The sequence below is a fragment of the Meles meles genome, chromosome 7 (assembly GCF_922984935.1).
Source record: "Meles meles chromosome 7, mMelMel3.1 paternal haplotype, whole genome shotgun sequence".
Taxonomy (NCBI): Eukaryota; Metazoa; Chordata; class Mammalia; order Carnivora; family Mustelidae; genus Meles; species Meles meles.
Window position 1 is genome coordinate 97,181,212 of NC_060072.1, and position 18,169 is coordinate 97,199,380.

Genomic DNA, 18,169 nt, shown 5'->3' on the forward strand with positions numbered 1-18,169 from the left:
GAATCCCTGCCGGATGAATCCCTGCTATGAGAGCCCAGGCCCTTCACTGAAGAGCCACTGGTGAGGACTTTGGAAAACCAGGGATTCTGAGAAATCTCAAAATTTCTTTTCCTAAGTAGAAGAATCCCCAAAGGGTGAGCAAATCTAGCTCTCAAGTCCCTTTCCCACCTTCAGACTTCCCTCTGAGGAAGCAGAAGACCAGGCTTAGAACGCTTACCTTCCTTTCCCTTGGCCTTCATACTGGCTACTTTTGAGCCCAGTGGAGTGGGGATGGGGGAGGGGGTGTTGGTTAACAAAGGAGTCCGCATTATGAGCCTCTGGGAGGAAGAAAGGGAGCAGCCGGACTTTGAGAAGTACCTGGCAAAGGGAAATGAAACTCTCAACTATCTGCATGACAATGACATAAAGTGTCCTGCCAAGGACCCCTCTTGTTTGAGAGTCACTCTTTAACACTCTGTCTTAAAACCTCTCATCTCTCCCTTTTCCTCCAGGCTTCCCAGCAAGGCCTTTGATCTGAAGAGGAATTTTATCTCTAACCTTTGTCCCCAGGCCCGGCAGCTTACGTGGGTAACCCACTGTCTCCCAACATTGACCCAGGGACATTTCTTTCCCCAAACTAAACAATTCACATCCCCCACTCTGTACTTTCACTGACTATGTGTTGGAGCCTTCTGCCAAGTTCTACCTGTTACTGGCTTCACCTCTCAAGTCAGATGTTTGGCTACTCTGTCCCCTGCAGCAAGGAGTCATGCCAGCTGGACACACTCTCCTTCCAGGGCCCCTGGCGGCCAGGTTGGAGTTGAGACCACAGCTGTTGAGATCCTGAGCCCCAGTTTTATGGCTCTGTCTCAACCATATCACTAAAAGAGGGCCTCCCCCAGCCATGATCTCTCCATTACTCCTGGCCTTCCTATTCCTGGCTCTGGCTACAGTGGTCATTCCCAGAGCGTCTGATAGTCAGTGTCCGGCATGTAGAGGACCCGCCGTGGACTTGGATCACCAGCGGGACCTGCTTCTTGACCTGGCCAAGAGACGCATCTTGGACAAACTGCGCCTCAGCCAGCGCCCGACACTGAACCAGCCTGTGTCCAGAGCTGCTCTGAGGACTGCGCTGCAGCGCCTCCGTGGGCCCCCACAGGGGACGCTTCCGGAGGCTGATGGGGAACAGGAATATGAGATCATCAGCTTTGCTGACACAGGTGGGTTCCTGCTCCACAGATCTTCCCCCAAGGATGGAAAAGTCTCCTCCCCAGTCTAACACCTGACTCCCTCCCCCAAACCCTCCCAACTCTTGCTTCCCAGTAATCTCCTAATCCCAGGCTCCCCCACCCCCACTCCACCCCTTGCTCTCTTATTTAAACTTGACCAATGGGCAGCTAGGAAGTGGGTAGATATCACTTCTTTTGAGACCGCTTGCCTGCATCTCCTTTGGCTCCCCCAAATTTCCACAGGCTGTGGTGTGAGCTCATCCACTTCCTGGGCCTGGCCCCTGAGGCTGGGAGCTAGGGAGTCTGTCCTTTTTCTGGCCCCTGTCTCCCCCAACACTCAGATGCCTCATCTGAGTAAAAAGGGAAAATGCAAAACACCGGGACTATAGTACTCCTCCAGCCTACCCTGCTCCCTCATCTTAATACCTTGGGTCTTCACATCAGAACAGCATCAAAATGGGACTCAGAAAGGTGGATAAAGGCAAGAAGATACAGTAGAAGGGAAAGTTACCTCCAGAGAGGAAAGAGGAGTTGGAGAATTTAGAGGGTAGCTGGAGAGAAGGCCAAGAGTTTGGAGACAGGACCCTAGAAATGGAACACAAAGTGATCTTTTTGGCCTCTGAGCTTCTTAGGAGCTCTTCCTTGGGTCTGGAAGGTCCTTCCCATTCCTGGCCCCTTTCCTTGGGTCAGCACCTACTCCCCTCTCCCTTCAAGAGCCAGCACTCCCATCCTCAAAAAACCCACCCTGACCTGAGGATGAGGGGCTTCCTCTCTGGCGGCTCCCCTACCCTCACCCAGAACGTGAATTTTGTGTGGAATTGACTGTTTCCAGGTTTTCTGTGAAGTCTGTCTTCCCATATATGTTGACCCCTTGAGGTCAGGATCTGTCATTTATTCCTCATGTTATCACCAGAAGCTAGTGTATAGTAGAAATAACTAACACTTTTATCTTATTCACATTATTCTAAGTTTTTTACATACACTAACTCCTTAAGATCCTCACAACAACCCAGTGAGACAAGTACTATTGTTATCCTCATTTTAAAGATACTGAAACTGGGGCGCCTAGGTGGCTCAGTGGGTTAAAGCCTCTGCCTTCCACTCAGGTTGTCTCAGGGTCCTGGAATCGAGCCTTGCATTGGGCTCTCTGCTCAGCAGGAAGCCTGCTTCCCCTACCCCCTCTCTCTGCCTCCCTCTGCCTGCCTCTGCCTACTTGTGATCTCTGTCTGTCAAATAAATAAATAAAATATTTAATACTAAAAAAAAAAAGATATTGAAACTGTGGGGCACCAGGGGGCTCAGTCAGTTAAACATCCAGCTCATGATTTCAGCTCAGGTCATGATCTCAGGGTCATGAAATTGAACATAGAGTTTCAAGCTCAGTGGGGATTCTGCTTGGGAATTCTATCCCTCTGTCCCCTCGGGTTCTCTAAATAAATGAATCAATCAATCTTTAAAAACAGTTACTGAAACTGAGGCACAAAGAGGTTAAGTACTTGGGGCACCTGACTGGCTCAACTGGTAGAACATGCAACTTTTTTTTTTTAAGATTTTATTTATTTATTTGACAGACAGAGATGACAAGCAGGCAGAGAGGCAGGCAGAGAGGAGAAAGCAGGCTCCCTGCAGAGCAGAGAGCCTGATGTGGGGCTGGATCCCAGGACCCTGGGATCATGACCTGAGCTGAAGGCAGAGGCTTTAACCCACTGAGCCACCCAGGTGCCCTAGAACATGCAACTTTTGATCTTGGGATGGTGAGTTCAAATCCCACGTTGGGCAAAGAGCTTATTTAAAAAAAAAAAAAGTTGAGTAATTCCTCAAGGTCACATGACTGGTAAGTGGTGGAGCAAGATAGCCTAGCTACTGAGTAGCTACAGAGTAGCTACACTACTGGGCATCTCATGAGCATACTAGATATTCAATAAGCATTGGTTGTATTAAACAACCAAACCATGCTGTAAGTCAGCTTGACCACAGTGTAGAATCCCCAGTGATGTATGAGACCCTATTATAATTCAAAAGGGGGCTTCTGCCTATGACAAACATTTATTTATTTATTTGAGAGAGAGCAAGAGCAGAGCATAAACTTGAGTTGGGGGAGGGGTAGAGAAGGAGGAAGAGGGAGATAGAGAAACTTAAGCAGGCTCCATGGCCAGCACAGAGCCCAGTGCAAGGCTCCATCTCATGAACCTGAGATCATGACCTATGACAAAATCAAGAGTCAGATGCTTTTTTTTTAAGATTTTATTTATTTATTTGACAGAGAGAGAGAGAGAGAGATCGATCACAAGCAGGCAGAGACAGGCAGAGAAAGAGGGGGAAGCAGGCTCCCCCGATGCACTGCTCAATCCCAGGACCCTGAGATCATGACCTGAGCTGAAGGTAGACGCTTAACCAACTGAGCCACCCAGGCACCCTGCCTATAAGAGCACCAACTCGGGAGCCAGATAACCCTGGGTTCAAATCCTTGCTCAGTTGCTTATTACTGTGTGACCTGAGTTGTTAATAGTTTTCTCATTTGAAAAATGGGGATAGTGAGAGGATAGGTGGGAGAATTAAATGAAATAATACGGGTAACATTCTTAGAAGATTAAGGGGGAAGAAAGCAAGAAATCGAAGGCTGAGCTCCCGCCCATGAGGGTTGTAGTTGCTGCTTCTGGGAATAAATAATTAGAAGGTAAAGCAGAATGAAATAATGCTAGAGGAGGGCCCATTGCTTGCTGGGCCAGGGATTATTCATTGGGTCCTAGTGAGACAGGGAAGTCTTTCAGAAGATTGCAAATGAACTGGTGTTGTAGAATAAGTTTGGCTTCAATGGATAGAGAACAGTAAACAACATTCTAAATGGAGGCGGGAAATGTAAGTAAAAGTCTGAAGGAGTAAATTGCATTTGGAGTTGAAAAGTAGCTTGGACTGGATGAGTACAAGCTGGACAGATGACCACGAACCATGACTTCTTTATACACCCAGATTCTGGGTTTTTGCTTTATTTTGTTTTTGGTTTTGTGCTTATACCTTTGCATCTCTGACACCAGTTCCTGGCAACATTGTGGCAATAATGATGGGTACCTGGTATGTAGTATGACTGTCTCATCTCATTTAATCTTCAACAACCACCCCACAAAGTGGAGTGTATCATTCCCATTGCAGAAAAGCAGACTGACACTCAAAGAAGATCATTTACATGGCCAAGGTCATACAGCTTGCAAGGGGCAGAATTCAAATACTGTTCTCTCTGACTTCAAAGTCTGTACACTTTCCACATATTTGCTAATCAATGAATGAGTACACCATTCAGCCTAAGGGGGGCCGATCTGAGATGACATTTGGAAATGAGAATGACTGACACCTGGATTCTACCTTTTCTTCTTCTTTTTTTTAAATATTTTATTTATTTATTTGAGAGAGAGAGCACAAGCAGGGGAATCAGCAGAGGGAGTGGGCAGACACCCTGCTGAGCAGGGAGCCCGATGTGGGGCTCGATCCCAGGACCCTGGGATCATGACCTGAGCCAAAGGTGGACACTTAACTGACTGAGCCACCCAGGCACCCCTGGATTCTACCTTTTGCATTTGGATATGCTAGCTTGAAGTTTTTATTCCAATTTAAGCTATCATCCACACAATAGTGTGAAAGCAAGACCTGAGTATTGTTCTTGCTGGAAGTATGAAGAGAGAGCTGGGGGCTCTGGGGAAACTGGGGTAGGGGCGTTCAGTGATGTACTGGAAATGGCTTCTACGGGCTCATGAGAACAAATTATGAACATCTCCCAACTCCTCATCCAGTGATGTTACACGAACAGTTTGAAATTGGCCGTGGTGGGAGAATTTATACCACAGATATTGGCAAACACTACAAATCAGGATTTATTTCCCTCTGGAATCCAGTTGCTAAACATTTACCAGCATACCACTGCCTGTGACCTAAAACGACAAGTTATCTGCCTCCCACACATCTAACATACAATGCTGACACAGGGACAGGGTCACCATAACAGATACTCCTGTTTAGTATGGGAGACAGGGGAGTGGGGGACACAGACCAGTCACTGATCCATGAAAGTTCTGATATCCAGCCAGGCACATATCTCAGTCTCCCCTAAATCCAGAATTCCCTTGGTTAGGACTTAGTTCTACTCCTTGGTAGGATTTTTCTCGCTTCTTAAGGAGAGCCCACCAGTGCTCTCCTTGACTTCTAGATCTGTCTCAGCCCTTGGCTCCACCCCTCTGAGATGTCTTTCCTTTTAAATTGGAAATGACGTGTGTCTGTGGCTGAGCGGTTTTCTGAGCCTGCTTCCGAGCCAAAGACGTTGGGGGCCCAGAGACCTCTTTTCACTTTGAATCATCTCTGGCCCTTTTAGTCCAAACTTGTGCTGCTTTTGCTACTAAAATTCTCCGTAAAACCCTGCAGGTCTTCTAAGTAACAAATTGTAATCTACTCAGACAAAAAGGCACTCAACTTGATATTAAGACAGACCCCTCTTTAGGTTGTAAGTCAAGGTGTTATGGATTGATAGATACCCTGAAGATTCTTAGAAGCCCTTTTGTCTAGTTGAGAGGATCTATAGAACATCATCTTAATTTTTTTTAGATTTTAACAAAGTGTTAGATCTTAACAAAGGGTCTTGTAGTTGTCCCATTATTAAATGTTTTGATCTTCACTCTGAGGTCATATTTTACTGGCAATCCCCTGGATTTGATTTTTGCCCCAAGATCATTTCTTACTTTAAGAATCTATTGCCAGACAGAGAGGTGAGGAATGAAAAAATATCTTATTGTTCAATCTAGCAAGTCCTGTTGGAAATATTTTCTCTAAATTCTGCTTGAAAATTGAACAGTTCCTTTTTTAGTTCATCTCACTCCTGAAATGCCTTATCATAGGCAGCTAAAATAAGCCAATTGGCACTTTCAGCATTCTGCCTGGAAATATCTTTAGCTAAATTCACAACTTTGTTAGATACCATTTCTAGCTTCCAAGTTACCACAGATGATAGCCAATACATAACACAGGTTCCCCTTTCTCCAGCTTCTGATAGCAATTTCTTCACTGCTCTTCCTACCTTCACTAACAGTCTCCTCACCATCCTTCCAACCTCTGCCTGCCATGCAGTCCCAAGGCCAAGGCTACAAATTTTAGGTCTCTGCTATGGAGCACCCAAGCACTTTGTTACTTATTTCTGTTTCAGTTACCTATTAATATAACTAATCAGCACAAACATAGAGGCTTAAAACAAGAAATTCGATATTTCTGATGATTTTTGTGCTTTGACTGGACTTATCTGGGCAGTTCTTTATGTCCATCTGAGGAGTAGCTGAGGGCACAGAGGTAACTGCCTTCAGTCAGGGACTTAGATGGGGCTAGAACATCTAAGATGGTCTCTGATCCTCAAAGTCTCTCCACACGGTTCCTCATCATCCATTAGTCTAGCCCAAGTTTCTTTAAAACATGGTAGCTGGCTTCCAAAAGGGTGAAACATCATTATGTAAGTACTTATCAAGTGTCTGCTTGCACTATGCTTGTCTATGTCTCCTTGGCCAAATCAAGTCACATAGCGATGCCCAGACAATATGGAAAGGGATGGCACAAAGTTCACGGCCAAATCAACTCACATAGCGATGCCCAGACAATATGGAAAGGGATGGCACAAAGTTCACTGGGGGCCAACAATGTAATAATCTACCATAGCCCCTGATGTTTATGCGTTCTGCCTGCCATAACTAGGGTAACTTAAGAGATTCTAATGGTAGGGGCACCTCGGTGGCACAGTTGGTTAATTGTCGAACTCAGGTTGTAATCTCAGGATCATGAGATTAAGCCCTGCGTCTGACTCCACGCTCAACATAAAGTCTGCTTGGGAGTTTCTCTCCCTCTTCCTCTGCCCCTCCTGCTTGTGCCCTCTCTCTTTGTCTCTCTCTCTCTAAAATAAATGAGCAAACCTTTAAAAGAGAGAGAGATATGGGCACCTGGGTGGCTCAGTGGGTTGAGCCACTGCCTTCGGCTCGGGTCATGATCTTGGGGTCCTGGGATCGAGTCCTGCATTGGGCTCTCTGCTCGGCGGGGAGCCTGCTTCCCTCTCTCTCTCTGTCTGCCTCTCTGCCTACTTGTAATCTCTGTCTGTCAAATAAATAAATAAAATCTTTGGGGCGCCTGGGTGGCTCAGTGGGTTAAGCCGCTGCCTTTGGCTCAGGTCATGATCTCAGGGTCCTGAGATCGAGTCCCATGTCGGGCTCTTTGCTCCGCGGGAGCCTGCTTCCTTCTCTCTCTCTCTGCCTGCCTCTCTGTCTATTTGTGATCTCGCTCTGTCAAATAAATAAATAAAATCTTTAAAAAAAATAAAAAAAATAAAATCTTTAAGAATAAATAGATAAATAAATAAAAGAGAGAGAGATTCTAATGGTGGGGTGCTTAGTGACATAACAAGATAAGTTGAGCCAATCAGACTTTTCATCAAGGATTTGGAAATTGGGACACCGGAAGATCATGTCACTTTAGTTTAGAGGAGTTGAGTAAAACATTCTGTAGACTCAGGAGCTGGGGCCACCATTTTAGGACCTGAAGAAACTGACAAGCAGAAGAAGTAGATCCACAGGAAGAGAAGAATGGAATAGACTTATTAGAGACACCAAGATGGGAGACGTCATGTTGACTTTGAAAGCTGTCAAGAGCAGCCTTATTCCTGACTTTCCAATTCACACGAAGCCCAGCTGAACTTTCTGCTCCTTCAACAATTGTTTATTGAGCTTATTATGTACTAGGTACTAGAGACACTGGTAAACCATACAGGCATAATCTCTACCTTCATGGAGTTTACGTTCTACATGGGAGGGTAGCTGGGAGGAGAGGAGGGGAGGGGAAGCACATAGTAAACAAATGAACAAAAAAACAAGATGACTACAGAGAGTTATAGCAGCTATAAAAATAGTTAAGCAGGATGATGCGTTAGAGAGATGGAGGTGGAATTGAAGGCTGCTTTAGATAGATTCGTCAGAGAAACCTCCACAAGAAGGACACATTTGAGCCAAATGCCAAAAAGAAGCCAGTCAATCAAAGATCTTGGAAAGACATTTCAGACAGGGGGAAGCACAAGCACAAAGGCCATGAGGTGAGCATGTTTAGTGAGTTCAAGGAGCAGAAAAGAGACAGTATGGGTGGTATGGGTAGAATGTAGTCATTAGATGGCAGAATGCCTGATCATACATGTTTTCTGTGTTAAGAGGCTTAGATTTTATTCAAATAGCAATGGGAAGCCTTTGAAGAGTCTGAAGCTGAAGAGATTAAGCTGATCAGATTTATGTAATAAAATGCACTCTCGGGGCGCCTGGGTGGCTCAGTGGGTTAAAGCCTCTGCTTTCAGCTCAGGTCAGGATCCCAGGGTCCTGGGATCGAGCCCCGCATCGGGCTCTCTGCTCAGCAGGGAGCCTGCTTCCTCCTCTCTCTCTGCCTGCCTCTCTGCCTACTTGTGATCTCTGTCTGTCAAATAAATAAATAAAAGCTTTAAAAAGAATGCACTCTCGCTGATATATAGAGAATGGTTTGGGGGACAAGACTGGACCACTTGGGAAGGTATTGCTCTAATTCAAGAAAAAGGTGATTGTGGGTTGAACTAATATATAGTAAAGGAGACAGGTATAAGTGAAATTATTTTATGAATTGGAGATAGAGTTGGCAGATCTTGCAGATAATTTTATTTTTTATTTTTAAGAAGATTTTATTTATTTATTTTGAAAGAGTATGCACAAGTGGAGGGGAGGGGCAGAGGCAGAGGGAGAGGAGGAATCTCAAGCAGACTTCATGCTGAGCATGGATCCCAATGCGGGGCTCCATCTCGTGACCCTGAGGTCATAACGAGGGGAAATCAAGAGTCGGATGCTTAACCAGCTGAGCCACCCAGGCGCCCCAGATCTTGCAGGTAATTTTAAAGTGGGGGATGAGGGTAATCAAGGTTTTGGCTTAAGCAATGCATTTATAGGGAATTAGGTTGGAGAAGGAATAGGTTTGGCTTGGGGGGGGATAAATCTAGAGTTTATCTGTGAACATGAAAAGCTTGAGATATCACTAGATAACCAAATAGAATATCAGATCAGCAGCTGGAAATACAAGCCTGAGGATCAGGGAGAAGTCAGGGCCAGGGATAGATAGATAGATATATATATATGGTAGTCATCAGCATACAGATGGAATAGAAAGCCATGGGAATTGACGATAGCCTTCTACAGACGAATATACAGAGAGAAAAGAAGGGAGCTCAGGACCTTCAACATACAGAGGTCAGGCAGAGGAAGAGGAGCTGTCAGCAAGAGACTAAGATAAAGTGGCCAGAGTCACAAAAGCCAAGAGAAGGAAATATTTCAAGGAGGGAATGGTAAATGTGTCAAACACTGCTTAGAGATCAAATAAGATGAATATAAAGAGGTGAAACCATTGGATTGGGCAGTATGGAAAGAGTCGGTGATCCTGACAAGAGTGGTTTCAGTGGAGTGGAGGGAATAGAAACCCAATTAAGGTGTTTCAGTAGGTGCAGGAGAAGGATGAAGAGAGAAAAGTGGAGAAGAGTAATAGTGACAGGAGACATACATAGACTCATTGCAGTGAAAGACTGGATATGGGCGGTGAGGGGGTGCTCAGAGGGTTTCTAGTGGTGATAAGGAGGGTAGTGGTGTCCCCAATTCTAAGAACAGAAAGAGGGGCAATAGCAAGGAAAAGAATGATTTCCATTTGGAAAAAATTGATTTGAATGTGCTGGCAGGACCTTCATGTGACAAAATTAAGCAGTTAGAAATTTAGACCTGAAGCTTGTTGATTCCCAGATCTATACGTCCAGTCCAGAGGTGCAAAATGGTCTGGACTAGACATCCAGATTTGGGAATCTCTGCCATAAAAATTGTGTTGGCCGACCATGAGTGTGGATAAGAGCTCCCTTCAGTGTAGAGCAAAAGGACATGAAGGTCAGAGGCAAACTTTGGAGAACTCTTGCACTGAACGGATGGTCAGAGAAAGAAAAGCCAACAAAGAAAATCAGGGAATAATCGTAAGAGTTGTGTCATAGAAGCCAAGAAAGAAAGGGTGGTCAACAATACTGAGGGCTGAGAGTTCCAGTGTGCTGAGAATAACGAGGTAGCTGATAGAATTGACACTCAGAAGGCCACGGTGACTGGGGTTTCTTGTGTCCACAGGCCTCTCCAACATCAACCAGACCCGTCTTGATTTCCACTTCTCCTCTGACAGAACTGCAAGTGGCATGGAGATCCAGCAGGCCAGCCTCATGTTCTTTGTACAGATCCCTCCCAATACCACCTGGACTCTGAAGCTGAGGATCCTTGTAGTAGGCTTACGTGACACCAACCTTACCTTGGCCACTCGGCACCAGCTGGAGGTGGATGCCAGTGGCTGGCAGCGGCTCTTCCTGGGGCCTGAAGCTCAGGCTGCCTGCAGCCAAGGCCACTTGACCCTGGAGCTTGTGCCTGAAGGCCAAGGAGCCCAGAGCTCCATCATACTGGGTGAGGCTACCCATAGGCCTTTTGTGACAGCCAAGGTCAAAGTTGGGGGCAAGCACCGGCTTCACCGGCGAGGCATCAACTGCCAGGGTGGGTCCAGGATGTGTTGTCGGCAAGAGTTCTTTGTGGACTTCCGTGAGATTGGCTGGCACGACTGGATCATCCAGCCTGAGGGCTATGCAATGAACTTCTGCACGGGGCAGTGCCCACTGCATGTGGCAGGCATGCCTGGAATTGCCGCCTCCTTCCACACCGCAGTGCTCAACCTCCTCAAGGCGAACACGGCATCAGGGACTGCGGGAGGGGGCTCATGCTGTGTGCCCACGGCCCGGCGCCCCCTGTCTCTGCTCTACTATGACAGGGACAGCAACATTGTCAAGACTGACATACCTGACATGGTGGTCGAGGCCTGTGGCTGTAGTTAGTCCACGTGTGGATGGGCAGCCCAAGGTGGGAGTAAGCAAACATGCCCTCACAGAGGTACCCTTCCTGGAGAGGAGGGAATGACCCCATTACTTCCTCTGTCCAGAAGGAGGGCTCCCTCTTCCTGAACAAACTGTGGAATTATCCCATGTGTGGCTTGAGGAGATCTTCATCTAAGGAGGGTCACTGTACCATCTTCGTGACCACCAGTCTCTCTCCTAGGGCACAGTCTATCCAGCAAGCCTCCCAGGCTCAAGAGCCACCCCAGGGACTCTGATCCTACCCTCAACCGTGAGCAGTGCCATCTAGTTCCCAGGCAAAGCCACCCGTAGCCCATCCTTAATCCATCCCATAATCCGCGGTACTTCCCTGCTCTTCCCACCTGATGGCCGTCACTCCAGGATGAGTTGACCCAGCCCCTTCCCCTGGTTTTCTGGATTACCAAAGAGCCCCTTCCTCAGATTCACTGAAGATTAGATCCCTGCTGTCCCAAGTTACTCTTCCCTGTATCTTGAGCCCCTTATTGGCCCTGGTGGGTTGCCAAGGCTCTCTTGGCACACCCTCATCCATTCTGTGTCCTTCTCTGCCCCGCTCTATGCCCTTAAGGGCTGACTCACCTCAGCTCCTTTGGTCCCTGGCTTCCTGCTGAATTTGGCTAAGGGCGGACACAAGCAGGAGATCAAAGGATAGGGGGAGACAGAGGTCAGGATATTTCTTATTCCTGTTCCCTCTGCCTAGGTGCCATGTATCTGTGTGACTGTGGTTGTGGTCTGTCCCTACAGCTCCTATCTGGCTCTCCCTGGCCCCAGTTCCACCTAGATTCTGATATCACTGCTTCGGCACTAGGGGCTTATAAGGGCTTTCCACTCTTGCTAGTCTCTGGGAGCCTCAACATTCATCCTTCATTCCTTTAGCCTGCCTACACATCCATAAATAAGGTCTTCATTAAGTCTTTTTAGTGATGCAAACACAGACAACTGAATGGTTCTTTTGTCTCTTGCCAGGACCCTGGCTGAAACCGAGGATGACCCAGTGTCTACCCACCGGCCCACTTCTGCTCTCTCTCACCCAGGCTCTTCAGGGCCGAGCTATTATGTCTATCCCACACTTCATGCCTCTTCCTTTCCTAGGCTTCCTCCTCTTCTTTCTTAGGCCTCCTCCTTCACCCAGGACCATCTTTGCTGGTCTCAGAACTAATAAAGACTTAGGTTTTATCTGCTCTTCTTCTCCCTCCATACTCACTCTAAGAGATGAGACAGATCATTGCTCAGTCAGCAAGTAGGCTGACATCCTAGGAGCACACATGTTGGGGGAGGCAGAGGCAGGGCTCAGAGTTGGCTGGTGGCTTTCCTTCACTGACCCCCAGGGCTCCATCCAGGAGACCTGCCCGGAAGCTGGAACTGGCCAAGAGCCACTTGCATGGGACAGGGAGAAGAAAAAGAAGGTGTGGAATGAGGAGGGGAGGTATTTGCTCTGAGACTAGGTCCCCTTTAGACCTTTGCCCTTCTTTCCCCATCATTCCCTCCCTTTGGTTAGACAGCCCTGAACCATGGGGTCGATATTGTCTGCAACCCAAGGCCGAGTTTGCGCAAAACCCACGTGTCCTTTGGGTAACGTGATGTCTGTGTTTGCTCAGTGTATAACCCCCTCCTCCCAGGGTCTGAGGTCCCTGGAAGAGGAACCCTAGAGGAGAAAGTCTGAAGAGGATCTTCTTAGGCGACCTGCATACCTGAGATGTGGGACTTCCTGAACAACCCACAGAAGTCATGCCACCTTTGCCTGGAGGAGATCTTCATCTAAGGAGAACATCTAAGAAAGTCTTCTGTGCCCCTTCCTCCCCCTTCCACGGTGTCTCCTCTCCCTACAAGCTACCCCTCCCCTAGATCTGACCTCTCTCCCTCCAACTCCAGCTTCAGTTCCCGGGGCCAAGATTAAGATGAGGTGAAGTAAGGCAGTCACTTTGGGGGACAAATTGTAAAGGGGTGCCAAGAAATTCATCAACTGAGATAAATAATATCTCAATGCTATGTTTTTAAAGCAGCAAAATGAATGCCAAAAAATTCCATCATGAGCAAAACAACAAATTTTAAAATAAACACGGAATCGGTATTAACTCCCTTTCTTTTTGGTTCTGCCTTTTGTAAAAGGGAAAGAGTGGGTCTGTCTTCTTCCAACCCTTGGCTTCCAGAGCCTCTCGGTCCCTAACTCTAGACAGTGTCAGGCTTTTCTCATGTGGGCAAGATAATCACTCCGGCTTCTTCTCCCTTTTTACCCGCCCCCCCCCCTCCCCCCCGAGCTCGTCCCTCCCCCCCAGCACCCAACCAGGTTGGTAGGGCGGGCCTGTGAGGCAGATGGCTGGGGTATTTATAACCTGGGAGAACTTCTTGGGGAAAGTGACTAAGATGCTAAGAGCATATTTATAGCTGGGTTCTGACGTAAGTGTCAGTGGGGAGGTAGGGCCAGGCCAGGCACAGCAACAAGAGGGTAGGAAGAGCTGAAAATTGGGGGCACCTGATAGAGGGTAGGGGAGAAGAGGAGTCAGCGACTCTTGCAAGCACTTGATGCTGCTTCCCTTGACTCTGCCTCCTGGCCCCAACAGATAAGCCCTCTGAGACACCACTATGGGCAGAAACTTCTTTGCAGTTCGATGTTCCAGACCCCAGGGGTAGAGGACTCCTTCTCACCAGCCTCAACCAACAGAGAGGTTGCTCAGAACGGGGGAGGAGAGGACTGGACAGAGAACTTGAATATGTTTCCGCCCTGGGGAAAAATGTAGGAAGGCCAGGAGGGTCTAAAAGTCTCCTTGTCCCTTCTCTACCCCAGCGTTCCCCACCCCCCAGCACACAGTGCCCTGGGTTTCTAGGACGTGCCTGGCACCCATCATCAAGCTCCATCGCCACGTGTCAATGGGACGAGGTCTAAAACCAAAGGTAGCAGTGATTTGGGGCCTGACGACAGCTCTACTCTTTGGTAGTGGCGATAGGGGAGAGCATGGGGACTGGCTTCTCTGTTTTCTGTGGGAGAGCCAGGGTTCCCAGAGCGAGAGGTTGGAAAGTCCTGTGCGGCTCCCCTCTCCTCAGAGAAGCCCATTCCCTGGGAAGCTGGTCAGCGCTAAGCCAGCTGCGGTCCGGTGGCGCTACACTGCCACATGCTGGACGCCGCCGGTACTGAGCCCCAGCCCCCAAAGCGCCACCTTTCTCCCCCTGGTGCCAGATCTGGGAGTCTCTTGGCAGTCCCCCCCCACCCCCTGCTGGCTACACAGGTGAGAGCTTAATAAGATGGAGTCGCAGCATGTGTCCAAATCACACTGTCTTCCTTCTAGCTTCTTGAAGAAACTGCGGGCATAAGGAGAAAGGCCAGCATTAAGTCTACCGTCATAAATTCAAGCTGGAGGGGCCCTGGCCTTCCCATTTTGTCAGTGAGGAAGGGCTGGGATTGGAGCTAATGTCACCCTGCTTATCTTGCTTTGCTCTTCAAAGTCCTTAAACCTCCCATGTCCTGCCCCCTTTCACAGAGGCCTCACACCACTCCTAGGATGCCCCGAATTTACATAACTCTCACAGTCCCCTTAAAGAGACCCAGCATGTAGGTATGGGTGCTTCCAAGTCCCACGCCCTTCTGCCAGCCTTGATGGACTGTGTCCTGCTGTAAGATTGCATCACCACCTCCCCTACCTCTCTGGGTTTCCCCCGACATCGCAGGAACATGCCCCCCCCACCCCCACTCCAGCCCTCCTCCACGCTGCTGTGCTCCAGTCCAACTGGACTCTGGGCAGCCAACATAAGCAGGGTCAGGAGGTAACTTCTGTGCCCCATGGCATTGCCACCTTGGCCTGGGCAGGAGGACTCCGTTCCTCTCCCCCCTGTCCTAACCCCATTGCTAGGAAGAGATTGACCAGAGCTCTTCCGGCCCAGAGACCCTGGAGAAATAACCAGGGGAACTAACAGCTGCCTCTAAGAACTGCTGCAGCAGAAGTGTCTGGGTAAGCTAGAAGGACTAGAGGTATGGTGGGGAAATTGCCCTCCCCACCTTGCCCCTACGAGTCCCTCCCCCGAGCCCCAGACCTTGAGGACTGAGCATGTGAAATCATCCTCTTTCTTGCATCATGCGTGTCCACACTGCACCCCCACCCCGTTACCCGTACCTCAAACTCAGTGACCAGGCCAGATGGTGAAACCCGAGCTCCCAGGGGTGGAGGGGGACCTCCACCCCCTGCAGGGCCCTGATGGGCAGTACAGCCAGCCAATCCTGGGGCTCAGTTGGCTGACCACTAAGTGAGGGAGCCCCAGTTGCGGCTCTAAAGAGGCCCCAGTCAGTAACCAGCCATGAGCTGTGAGGGTCAAACTGGCAGACTGCGCTAAACACAGCCACCCACAGGATCATCCACATACTGTCTTCTTGAGTCCCAGGCAATAGAAGGCGGGTGGCTCTACCCTTGGCCGAGGGTAGGTGTGGCACAACCTCTGCTGCCCCTCTGCCTTCATTGGCTTCCACGCAATGAGATCAACAGAAGGAGCACCTGCCATCCGGGGCTCCCGACCCAACCCAGGGCCATTCCCCAGGAGCATGGGGCTCCCTGATGTCCAGCCCCAGCTGGTGCTGCTATGGGCACTGCTGTGGGCACAGGGGGCAGGGTCTGTATGTCCCTCCTGTGGAGGTCCCATTCTGGTGCCCCAGGCAGAACGCGCTCTGGTACTGGAGCTAGCCAAGCAGCAGATCTTGGAGGGGCTGCACATGACCAGTCGTCCCAGAATAACTCATCCTCCACCCCAGGCAGCGCTGGCCAGAGCCCTCCGGAGACTGCAGCCAGGAAGTGTGGCTCCTGCAAAAGGGGAGGAGGTCATCAGCTTTGCTACCATCACAGGTGGGTGAGGGAGGGGCAGGCAGAGAGCAGACTGGGAGAGGGAGGCGGAAGGGGAGACCGACAGAAAAGGCAGGGTGTGGGAGGAGGAGGAGTTGACTGGTTACGGAGGACGGAGGACTCAAGACAGTCCCTGTGTCTTCTAAAGGGGCTCGGGAGAGCAGCGGGCGGGGCTGGCAGGAGTCTCAGAGGAGAGCTCACATTCCTCCATCCCTTCTCCATCTCTCTGGCAGATTCCTCCACTTCAGCCTGCAGCTCCGTGCTCACCTTCCACCTGTCCACAGCTCAGTCCCACCACCTGTACCACGCTCGCCTTTGGCTGCACGTGCTCCCCACCCTTCCTGGCACTCTATCCTTGAGGGTCTTCCGATGGAGCCCAAGGAGCTGGCACCCAGCGTCCCGCAGACTCCTGGCTAAGCACCAGATGACGGCCCCGGGCTGGCACGCCCTCACTCTGCCCCCTAGTGGCTTGAGGGCCAAGGAGTCCACCGTCCTGAAGCTCCGGCTGAACTTCGGACGCCTAGAAGGCAACGCCACCTCTGCCCAGCAGCCTCTGCGGCTCCTGGACACAGCGGGAGACCAGCGGCCCTTCCTGGAGCTCAAGATCCGGCCCACTGAGCCTGGAGCAGGCCGGGCCAGGAGGAGGACCCCCACCTGTGAGCCTGAGACCCCCTTATGCTGCCGGCGAGACCACTATGTAGACTTCCAGGAACTAGGATGGCGGGACTGGATCCTGCAGCCCGAGGGGTACCAGCTGAATTACTGCAGTGGACAGTGCCCCCTACACCTGGCTGGCAGCCCTGGCATTGCTGCCTCCTTCCATTCAGCTGTCTTCAGCCTCCTCAAGGCCAACAACCCTTGGCCCTCGGGTACTTCCTGCTGTGTCCCTACTGCCCGAAGGCCTCTGTCTCTCCTCTACCTGGACCGGGATGGCAATGTGGTCAAGACAGATGTGCCAGATATGGTGGTAGAGGCCTGTGGTTGCAGCTAGCGAGAGGGCCTGGGGATTTGGAGTAAAGAGATCAGTTGGAGGTTCCCAGGCGAGGGTATCTGTGGCTGCAGACATTAGATTCCTGATCCACACCCCCACCTAATAGGCTGGGTGGCCAGATGACCGGGGTGACCCCTAGGGGACCCAAATGGGCACTTGTTCGTACAGACTCTTGCCTACTCCAGGCTAGCTGATGTGTAGGGAGATGGGGAAAGTGTGCTCTCTAAAGGAGTCTCCCCAGGAAGCATGATTTCCTACCCTAAGCCCTCTGAGAAGGTGGCAGAGGTGAGGGAGGTGTGGAGAGAAGGAGAAGGCAGAGAAAAATTACTTAGTCTCTCACACGAAAAGAAAGTCCTCAAGTGAGGGAAGCAGGCTTGGGACAGGGGAAGCAGGCTGGTCCAGGCTAGGAACTATGGAACAGCTTCCAGGGAGGGTCAAGAAGGAGATGGGCAAGGGGCTAAGAGGAAGTAGGTTAGGAGAGCCCAAGAAATGGGAGCTGGCTGAGAGGGGTACTGAGCCTAAGAAGTTCCCGGGTTTTTCCCAGTGTGGGGGACAGGACCCACTCGGGAGACAAATGTTTATATATTCCTAATAAAAATGAGGGGGAAAATCAACAAGTATGAGTCATAAAGAAGTGCTGGGGTGATAGTCCGGAGGGATAGTTTTCAAGGTGAGGTCTGAGGACCCTGGGAGGTCTCTGAGACCCCTTTCAGGAGTGTTCACAAGGTCAAAACTATTTTCATAATACTAAGATGGTATTTGCCTTTTTTATTTTCATTATCTCAAAAGTATACAGTGGAGTTTTCCAGAAGCTATGTGGCATGTGATTACATCATCTTTTTGACATCGTTGTTAATAGGATATGTGCTTGTGTATTGTGTTACAAGCTGTTTTCAGTTTTAATTTCTAAAATAGTAAATTGACATGAACCACATAAACAAAAATTCAATAAATTTTAAGAGTATAAAGGCGGGGTGACTGGGTGGCCCAGCAGGTAGAGCATTTGATTCTTAATCTCAGGGTTCTGAGTTCAAGCCCACTTTGGGCAGGGAACCTATTAACCGCCCCCCCCCCCCCCAAAAGGCACCTGGATGCCTCAGTCAGTTAGGTGTCTGCCTTTGGCTCAGGTCATGATCTTGGGATCCTGGGATCAAGCTGGACATCGCACTGGGCTCCCTGCTTGGTGGGGAGT

At 49.5% G+C, this 18,169-nt stretch overlaps 2 protein-coding genes across 2 annotated transcripts; both read left to right on the top strand.

Moving 5' to 3' along the window:
• The first annotated feature begins 744 nt into the window (after positions 1-744).
• Positions 745-13,226, top strand: INHBC (inhibin subunit beta C). Its single transcript, XM_046012785.1, has 2 exons — positions 745-1,199; positions 10,382-13,226. The coding sequence occupies exons 1-2, from the start codon at positions 884-886 to the stop codon at positions 11,125-11,127; spliced, it is 1,062 nt and encodes a 353-aa protein (XP_045868741.1). The 5' UTR covers positions 745-883; the 3' UTR covers positions 11,128-13,226.
• Positions 13,227-15,476: 2,250 nt separating this feature from the next.
• INHBE (inhibin subunit beta E) lies at positions 15,477-17,838 on the top strand. Its single transcript, XM_046012863.1, has 2 exons — positions 15,477-15,989; positions 16,220-17,838. The coding sequence occupies exons 1-2, from the start codon at positions 15,623-15,625 to the stop codon at positions 16,975-16,977; spliced, it is 1,125 nt and encodes a 374-aa protein (XP_045868819.1). The 5' UTR covers positions 15,477-15,622; the 3' UTR covers positions 16,978-17,838.
• The last annotated feature ends 331 nt before the right edge of the window (positions 17,839-18,169 follow it).